This window comes from Populus euphratica, unplaced genomic scaffold, assembly GCF_000495115.2.
Source record: "Populus euphratica unplaced genomic scaffold, PopEup_1.0 scaffold65.1, whole genome shotgun sequence".
Taxonomy (NCBI): Eukaryota; Viridiplantae; Streptophyta; class Magnoliopsida; order Malpighiales; family Salicaceae; genus Populus; species Populus euphratica.
Genome location: NW_011499943.1, coordinates 24,804 through 34,538, shown reverse-complemented (window position 1 = coordinate 34,538; position 9,735 = coordinate 24,804). Strand labels below are relative to the sequence as shown.

Sequence of the window (9,735 nt, the reverse complement as noted above, 5' to 3'; positions counted from 1 at the left end):
AAAACCGAGCCAAACCGATTTGAACTGGTTTTTCCCTTAAAAAACTAACCGAACCGAAACCGGTCGGTTTGACCCGGTTTCGGTTCGGTTTCGGGTTTTTTTTTTCAAAATTTTTTTTCCGGTTTGGTTACTTTTTTTGATAAAAACCGAACCGAACCGAAAATGAACACCCCTACATACAATAGTATTCACTAGAGGGACTACGGAACCACACGCCAGAAATAAATTGAAGCACAGTTTTGCAACAATAAAATAACATGAAAACATATCTTAAAAAGATCGTCCTTCTCCAATTAGGATTTTAGATTTTGTAATCAACAGTTGATGCCACCCAACAGCAAACCTTAACCAGAAGCCCCATTAGGCAGTCCATTAATATGAACAGTGCTGGGGAAGAAAACAAAGCTATATGAAAATCCTGGGGTACAGTATACCCGAGATTTGGGGTACATTATAGACTTGGTCCACATGAACATGTCATTAACTCAACACATGGTCACATAAATTGATCAGGAAAGAGGGCACTTCTTGCTAAAAAAATAGCCTTAAAAATCACAAAATTGAAATTTGGTAGCAAAATCATAGACATGACATAATATTTGATCTACTTACCACATAACCATCATCAAGTCTAAAAAGATAACTGCTGCCAATTCCCATCTTCTCATAAAGACGTTCACGTATATCAGATATCTGTGGAAAGTAGAAAGACAATGAAAGGCCATCCATGAAATTGAGAGAAAACAGCACAAGAAAATGAATAATTAAAAGCTCAAAGGGATGGGGGGAAAGTTTAGGAATTTCAATTAAATTATGTTAACACACAGCAACCAGTATTTAAAATAAGTCAAACTTACTTGTGGACGAATCAGTTCACCAACATATTCAATTACAAAGTCCTCAGCTTCAATTGGCTCAAGAGCAACAAGACCCCAGTCATGTATTTTGCTTCGCTGGAAACGTAAATGCTTTTTTCTTGCCTAAAAGAAACATGAAATAATTATAATTTGAAAAAACATAATATCAGCAGTTCATAGATGAGCTTCATTTTTCAATTACCTTCAACTGTGTTGCTTTCAAAAGCTCAGCACCTTCTGCAGCAGCAAGAAGATTGCGAAGCTTCACCCTGTTTGTCCTTGCAGAAAGGGCCTTGCCATTTGACAACTGAGATGTGTACGCCTCGGGAAATGAATACTTGGCATGAATGCGTGGCACTCCCCTAACACGAGCTCTTTCAGCAGGGCTAGCACTAAGTGACCATGAATGCCATTCCCAACCATTAATTGAAGATCGAGCACAACCATCAGTTATAGGGCAGGGATTTAATGCCCTGGATTTACTGGACTTTGCCTTCCGTACTGAAACCTGTCTACTTGCTGCTTGCTTGACAGCATTGTTTTCTACTTTTAGAAACTTCATAGGATGTGATACAGATCCACCAGCTACTGTGCCTTTCCTTTTCGACTTTGACAACTTCTTTGCTATACACAAGATGAAACAATCAATAAAAAGGAGAAAGAAAAATGTTTTGCACACAACACAACATAATCATAGCATTTCTTACTGTTTAGAGTCTTCTTAGAACATTCAGTAGTCTCTGCATTTTCAATTTCAACATCACAGCCATTGCAATCAAAAACTTTCCCAGCCCTCTCCCTTGAGGCTTTTATGGCTTCTTGGGCAACTTTATCATCTGAATAATAAATCATTAACAGTTGAAAAGAAATTACATGACTTCATGATTTTTAAGGCTTTTCATCTACAAAGAAACAAGAAGTTTTAAGAAAGAATCATACCATTAACTGCTTGTGCAATCTTCATTACTTTCTGATGACCAGCATTTTCGGGCAATGATTGAACCCTTTTTACGGTGCTTCTAACAGTGGCTTTTGAAGGCCTGGCATTGACAGGTAATTCAACGAAAGTGGCTTTTGAAGGCCTGGCATTGACAGGTAATTCAACGAAAGTGGCTTTTGAAGGCCTGGCATTGACAGGTAATTCAACGAAAGTGGCTTTTGAAGGCCTACCATAAACAGATGATTCAGCCTGGCCCTTGATTCTTTCCTTCTTCTTAGGAGACCCTACAGGTGGAACTACTACATTCTCAGAGACATTTCTAAGAAAGTTTTGCTTTCTTGACTTCTCCATGGGCCATTTCTGCAACCCAGCATCTGTAATAATAGAATGAGAAGATGAACCCAACTTCTTTCCTGCCAACTTTTTCTTCCGGTGATATGTGTATTTACTTGAAACCAATGACAACACTGAAGAGTCTGGACTGTGAAATTTCCTTGACCCTTCTGTGAATTTGAATGCTCCTTCCTAAATTTTTTAAAACAGATACACACTTCAAAATTCCAAAAGGCATGCCATTAAAATACAGCAACCAACAAAAATGCAATTGATGAAGAACAAATCCCTACCTCATTGCTATCAGGCTCAGCATGCTTTTTTGAAGTACAGCATAATCCAGGAAATTGATGAAGAACATCATTGACAAACAACGATTTCCAAATACCAAGTACATCATCATGCAGCTTCTGCTTGCAAATTGCAATGGCAACATGGGCTCCATTCTTGGAAGTCGATGCAAGTGATTTTGAAGGTTGGAATTTACTTAAAGTGGGAGGGAAAATAGCACTATCTTTGAATCCAGGAGGTGGTGGCTCATTGATGTTTTCAACATCAAATGCATTGTCAACAGAAGCATGTGTTCTTTCAAAAGCAATTGCCAGAACATTGGATATAGCATTCCCAGATTGAAATGGAAAAAATGATTTTTCTGCTTGTAGAGACCTTTGAGAATCACCAGAAAAATTGATCTTGCCTGAAATTTGGTTGGAATCAATCATCCGCTCATATTTCATTTCGATAGAACCATACTCGCTTGCCTGGCTGAATGGAATAGAGAAGTCAACAGTTTCCTGCAGCAGAAGTAAAAGGCATAAACAATAGAGATAAAGCTGCAAATTGACAACCACAATCAAGTTCCCTTTATTTTCTTTAACCGCAATGGAAAAAAATTGAGAGAGAGCACAATATCCTTAATGTTACCTCATTTAATCTCTTCTCCTCTGAAAAATTAACTAATTTGTTCATTTCCTCTTCCACAAGAATTTCAACATACTCAGCCAGAGACACCTTTGTGGACTTATGTAGCTCATTTGCAACACTTTCTAAGATGCATTTCATGTCATCATCTGGACACTCTTTGAGCGATAGGATATTCTGTTTGCATGGCTTTTCTTCCATACAGGCACATGAAGATCCAATAGATGATGGTGCAGTATGATATGATTCAGTTTTGAGAAGCTCAAAACCAGGAGGGCAGTCAACACTACTAGCAGGAGATTCTTGACGAGCAAAATACTGCAAAACCATTTAAAACTGTCTCAGATTTTTTATATGCATGGAACTAGGAAAAAGAAAACCTGAATAAACTCCCAACATACAGGTTTACAGGGTAATTCTTCAATCTTCTTGCACAAATATGGATGAATGAACCAAAGTTTGCTCTTTCTCCAGGAAGTTGTATACTCTGCTATGGTATCATAAAAGACCGCATTCCACAGGACTTCCATGCAATAATCAGAAAGAAATCTACAAACAACTGCATAAGACCCCCTAAAATCATCGATGTTTCCAACAGATTTTGTACTTCTGAGTAACTGCGTGGACAACTCATCAACACATGCCTGATCAGGGTTATAATTGCAGACAGCGGCCTCACACTTGGCAATAGAATAATCCATCTCACTGGCAAATTGAGACTGAAAAAAATATGAAGACATTAGTGAGGTAGGGCATGGAGAGGCATGAAGAAATTCAAGCACAAATAAAATCCCTAGAATTTCTACGCATTACCATTCTACCATTTGCAGAAAAAGTTATGGCAGCCTGATTATCAAGTTTATGATATCTCTCTGTTCTCTTTGTATTAGCAAAATCTGAAATAACATTGCTGATTATCTCATCTAATACAACTCTACGAGCAGCTTTCAATATTCCAGAGTGCAGTTGACAGGAAACTTCTTCAGAAATTACGGACATGTAGCTCGGAGATGAGCCAGTTTCAGCGTTTGCATCAGTCTTGGAGAAAGATTCAGGTTTATCCGATCTCCAAGCATTCATAATAGATAGCAAAGGAAGGGGTCTAAACTTATTTTGAGCATGATATATCTGCCAAATGAAATGCACAGCGATGGTTAAAATACAAGCAAAAATGTATTATATGGTGAGAAACACGGTTGAACAAGTTTGAGGCAACTGCTTACCATTAAAGAATCCTTAAGATATCCATACCAATACCAAGAATAAAGCTGCAGAAGAGAATGTGGCCCATGTCTCCTCCCTTCATCATCCTTGAATAGCCAACAGGAATCCTCACCTGACTGGGGAAAAAAAAAGTAGAGAAGCATTTCAGAGGTGGAAGTGAGCTGGAAGGGTCAGGGAGGGAAAGAGGTATGAACGCGCGACCATCCAGGAAAAAAAAATTACAGTACCACAACAAGTGAAACTGGTGTAGCATAGTCAGCTGCTTCAGGGTTGGGGGTTAATTGGTTGGAGCCATAAGTATGGTGTTGAACACAAGAATCAGATACCGATTCTGCAACTGGATAAGTAGAGACTGAAGTAGCATCCTGAATGCATTGCCTATATGCCACCAAATCTGTGGAAAAATTTGTTGGCATAGTTGTGCCTGAAGTACCAGAAGAAAGATATGTAAAACCAGTGGAAACATGGTCAGGAAACTGCTTGAAGTACTTGAGAGGAACTGGATTGTTCAATGCTCCATTTACAATAGGATAAACAGGAAGATCCTCAGGCAGAAAACCCGTCAATAAGCCCTCATACAGTTGTTGGTGGATATAAGGACCACACATTTGTCCATTTTCATTAAGGTACATCCATCCACTAACAAAAGCAGGTGGTAAGCAGCCAGAACAACTATTTCCCTGGTATGAAGCCCTGCCCGTAATAGACAACTCAGGAATACCATCACTGTTTCCATTAGAATTGCAACTCATCTCTGGTAGGGAATTTGAACTAAATATTTCATCATAAATGACGCAGCAGTGGCAGACACAGACAGACAGAGAGAGAGTTAGATAAATAAAAATCAAGAAGTTGAAAAAAGAAAACGATTGAGAGTAACGCAATACCCATTGAATGAGCATTCTTCTGCGTTGTTCATCGGCATGAATGTGACGTCATCACAGTTGCCAATGGAGATATATGCATCTTGTTGTTCTTGGTGATGAAAATCTGAAATCTTCTGCCTCTTTCTAGAGGAGAAAGGGAAATCGTCTTCTTGCTCGAGGAGGAGTGTTGAGGAAACCATGTTTCTCCTTAGACCTCACCTGGATTAGGACAGATCCTAATAAGCTTGGACAATAATAAATTGATAAAACAAGATGGATGATCAGAGATCCTATGTGATATTCAATTAGTTAGGGTTAAGATTACCCGCAGAGAAGGAGCGAACGAGCATGAACAGTACATTATTTGTTCAGTCGATCGCAAATCTTTGATCTCAATGAAAAACAAAATCATCTCCTAACCTAATCTAATGAGGACCGAAAGAATAGTAGATAACTCAAGGTTAAGTCGGCACAGGTTTACCTCGTAGCGCTGCTGTTGTTTGAAGGCGATTAGGGTTGGGCTATCGGTGGACAAGAGGATCTTCTCGCTCACACGCACCAGCTAAATTAGTAAGGGTTAAGATTATCCGCGGAGAAGGAGCAAACGAGCATGAACAGTAAATTATGTGCTCAGCCGATCGTAAATCTTTGATCTCAATGAAAAACAAAATCATCTCGTAACCTAATATAAAGAGGACCGAGACAATAATATATAATTCGAGGTTAAGTCGGCGGCAGGTTCACCTGGTAGCGCTGCCGTTGTTTGAAGGCGATTAGGGTTGGGCTACCGGAGGAAGAGAAGACCTTCTCGCTCACAGGCACCCACTATAGCAACACCCAACATTTTTCTTTAATCTTAGTTATTGCTATTATCAGAGATTTTGCTTCATTCCAGCCTCCGTATTTTATATATACACTCCGTATTAAAAGAGTGTTTTTCTTTTATTATGATATTTTTTTGAGGTATCATTGAGTGTAAATAGAAACTAAGTTTTTTTTTTTTTCCAAGCGTTTTTAAGAAAGTAAAATTATAAATTATAAATTTTTTTAATACTGATTCAAAATTTAAACTTAAAAGAATTAAGGGGGGGAAACAGATTTTTTTAACAACCAGGCAGTTATTTTTATTTTCTTTTATATTATAGGTTCTAACAATATTTAATGTAATATTCCTAAAAAATAAACAAATACAATTCTTGCTTCTCCTAGATCTTCTTCTTCTTCTTCTTTTGATTTGATGTGCGACTTTGTGTGTATTTTCCTTTATCTCTTGGGTGCCATTGCGATACAGAAGATTGTTTTTGTTTGAGAGAAATTTCTAAACGGTGTTCTTAAGAAGGCAAATAAATATAATGCTTTTGACCAGAACAATACTTTTTATCACCTAAAAATACATTAAAAGAAATTTAGCATTCTAAAAATAAAATATCATGTGGTAAAAAAATAAAAAATAAAAACTTTTTTTTTAGAATAAAGGTCCATAAAATATCATGTGGTAAAAAAATAAAAAACAAAAACTTTTTTTTAGAATAAAGGTCCATAAATGTAAATGACATAACAATTAACTCATACTAGCTATCTAACAATTAACTCAAATAAAATATTTTTCAAAAAAAACTATGCAAATTGCTTTGATATATTTTCTTACATAAAAAAATTAAAAATATAAATTAAAAAAGCAATATCAGCATTTAATCAAATAAATCAATAATAATTAACCATATCTAAAAGAGAATTAAAAAAATAAAAAATAAATATAAATACAAATATTTAATCAAATAAAATATAACATTTATCTAATTATATTTACGAAATATATATATTTAAATTAATAAAAAACAAATTCACACTCTAAAAAATTAATGACCTAAAAGATAATAATAAATTAAACTAATTGAATGAACCACACCTTTTAAAAATATTACAGAAGGCCCGATATATTAATAATATTATTTAAAAATAAATATTTTTTATTTTTAAAAATAATATAGTAAAAAATCAAACACAAACAAAATAAATTTTCAAAAATTTTATATTCAAATGATAATATGTAAAACTTATAATTTAAATAATGAGATTATAATAACTATATTAAAAAAAATAAAGATAATGACAAAACTAGTATTATTTTAAAAATATATATATATAGAATAATAAAATCGTATGAAGACAAATATTCGATAAAATAAACCTCGTAACATAAATTTTTTTAAAAAATAATTGTATAAAATTATCTAAAAATATTAAAAATGAAAAAAAATATTAATTAGAAGGCAGATATGAAAGATTAGATTAAATTAAAAAACAATTAAATTAAATTAAAAAATAACTCACACAAGATAATTTAAAAGTTAAAACTAACCCGTGAAGCGATGGCACATTGAAGGGAGGGGAGGTGTGTGTGCGCGTGTCGCCATTTAAAGCTGGAATCATGTTTTGTAAAACTTTAGTTTTTGGAATCAAGGGTACAGATTACACAATAAAAATCGCTGCTTTCATGTGCATCAGGAATCAGGTCAATGTGTTCTTATTCATGGTTGCATGAGGCATAGGATTAGTTGACCCCTTAAAACTTTCAAAGCAGTGCGTGGTTCAAGGTAGCATCAGCCCCCAACATGACAAATTCAAGCATATACCGTGGATTTTGTATGTTTAACACAATTAAACATGTCATTTATTTGGGTATTTTATGTTTGCTAAATTCAACTAAATTTGGGTTAGATATATTTAATATTATTATTATTATTATTATTAAAAAATATTATTATTATTGAAAAAACTATAAATTTTATTTGAAAAGTTTAATAAAAATTGTTGTTGTTGTTAAATTTTAAAGAAAATATTATTGCTATTGAATAAAACTAAAAAATTAATTTGAAGAGTAAAATTAAAAAAATACATAAACTTAAAAAAAAATCAAGAAAAAAAATAAATAAAAAATAAAAGAATTAAATTAAAAGGTATTATAGGTTTGATATGTTTGTCAGATTTGGAAATGCAGGTTTAATATACTTGTCAGGCCCATATAAACTTTGATCATACATATTTAATATTATTAATATCATAAATATTATTATTATTATTATAATTATTATTATTAACATAAAAATTAATAATTTTTTAAAAAATATTATTAAAATTGAAGAAAACCATAAATTTATTTTGAATTGTAAAATTAAAATTTGTTGTTGTTGTTTTAATTATTGTTAATATTATTAATATAATTATTAAAAAATTAAAAAATATATATATCATTGCTTTTGAAAAAAACAATAAATTTAATTTAAAAAATAAAATTAAAAACTATAAAAACTTTAAAAAAAAACCAAAAAATAAATAAAAAAACCAAAAGAAGAAGGACTAGATTAAAAAGTACCATGGGTCCAGCAGCCAAACCCATGTAAACTAGATTAACCATGTTTAATATTATTATATTTATTATTATTAAAAAAATAAATTTGATTTGAAGGGTAAAATTAAAATTTAATGTTGTTGTTGTTAATATAATCATAAAAAAATTTGAAAAAAAATTATTATTGTGGAAGAAAAATTATAAATTTGATTTGAATAGTAAAATTTAAAACTATAAGAGTTTTGAAAAAAATAAAAAAGAAAAATATAAAAAATAAAAAGTAAAAGAACTGAATTGAAAAATATTATAAGTCTAGTATGTTTGTTAGACCCAAAGAACATGGGTTTCCCATACTTGGTAGACCTAACATATACGAGTCTAACATAGTTATTAAATTCACTTAAACTTGGATCATGCACGTTTAATATTATTATAAATATTATTATATTTATTATTAATAATAAATTTTTAAAAATATCATTACTATAGAAAAAAATCATAAATTTAATTTGAATAGTAAAATTAAAAATTATTATTATTATTCTTAATATTATTTTTGTTATTGTTAATATTATTAATATAATTATTAAATAATTTAAAAAATATTATTATTATTGGAAAAAACCATGAATTTGATTTGAAAGTTATTAAAAACTGTAAGAATTTTTAAAAAAGAGCCAATAAAAAAAATAAAAAATAAAAAGCAAAAGGACTAATTTGAAAAATATTATGGGTCTGGCATATTTGTCAAATCCAAAAAATATACGTTAGGCATAAGCGTTGTTTATATATATATATATTAGTTTTAAAAAAATAATTCATTTATTTGTGTATATTTTTTCAAATAAATTTTTTATTTATATTTTGGTATGTATAATTCATATGTGGTTTTTTCTTAATTTTATATACATTAATTTTTTAATATTATTTTTTATTATATTTTTTATATATGCAGCCTTGCATTGTTTTTTTAATTATTGTTAGATAAATTTTATATGTGTGTCGATTTTTATTACAAATTTTATGTGTTTTTCTATTACAAATTTATTTTGATAAGGAAATTTATTAAATACGACCAAGTAATTTATCCATGTTGCGATGTAAGATATTTTAATCTTTGTTTTTCACTTGGTTTTCTAAATTTCATTTTTCTTTATTGTTAATGATTTTTTTCATTATTTTACACAATGATTATTGGGTTGTTTAATTAGATATGTACATAGTTTTTTCAATTTATATCTA

At 31.5% G+C, this 9,735-nt stretch overlaps 1 protein-coding gene across 12 annotated transcripts in view; it reads right to left on the bottom strand.

Annotated features, from left to right (window-relative positions):
• SDG25 (SET domain protein 25) overlaps positions 1-6,046 on the bottom strand; it is a 9,347-nt gene extending 3,301 nt beyond the window's left edge. For 7 of the 12 annotated variants that reach the window (XM_011042793.1, XM_011042797.1, XM_011042799.1 and 4 more), the window contains exons 1-13: positions 5,623-6,046; positions 5,163-5,360; positions 4,503-5,046; positions 4,275-4,391; positions 3,865-4,179; positions 3,453-3,770; positions 3,055-3,369; positions 2,424-2,924; positions 1,797-2,322; positions 1,565-1,693; positions 1,060-1,481; positions 858-980; positions 613-693 (exon numbers count right to left, since the gene is read on the bottom strand). In XM_011042793.1, coding sequence (XP_011041095.1) covers positions 613-693; positions 858-980; positions 1,060-1,481; positions 1,565-1,693; positions 1,797-2,322; positions 2,424-2,924; positions 3,055-3,369; positions 3,453-3,770; positions 3,865-4,179; positions 4,275-4,391; positions 4,503-5,046; positions 5,163-5,341 — 3,570 coding nt within the window. In that variant the 5' untranslated portion in view covers positions 5,342-5,360; positions 5,623-6,046. The remainder of the gene's footprint in view (positions 1-612; positions 694-857; positions 981-1,059; positions 1,482-1,564; positions 1,694-1,796; positions 2,323-2,423; positions 2,925-3,054; positions 3,370-3,452; positions 3,771-3,864; positions 4,180-4,274; positions 4,392-4,502; positions 5,047-5,162; positions 5,361-5,622) is intronic. The other 5 variants (XM_011042802.1, XM_011042794.1, XM_011042801.1 and 2 more) reach the window with 5 other exon arrangements.
• Positions 6,047-9,735: the final 3,689 nt, after the last annotated feature.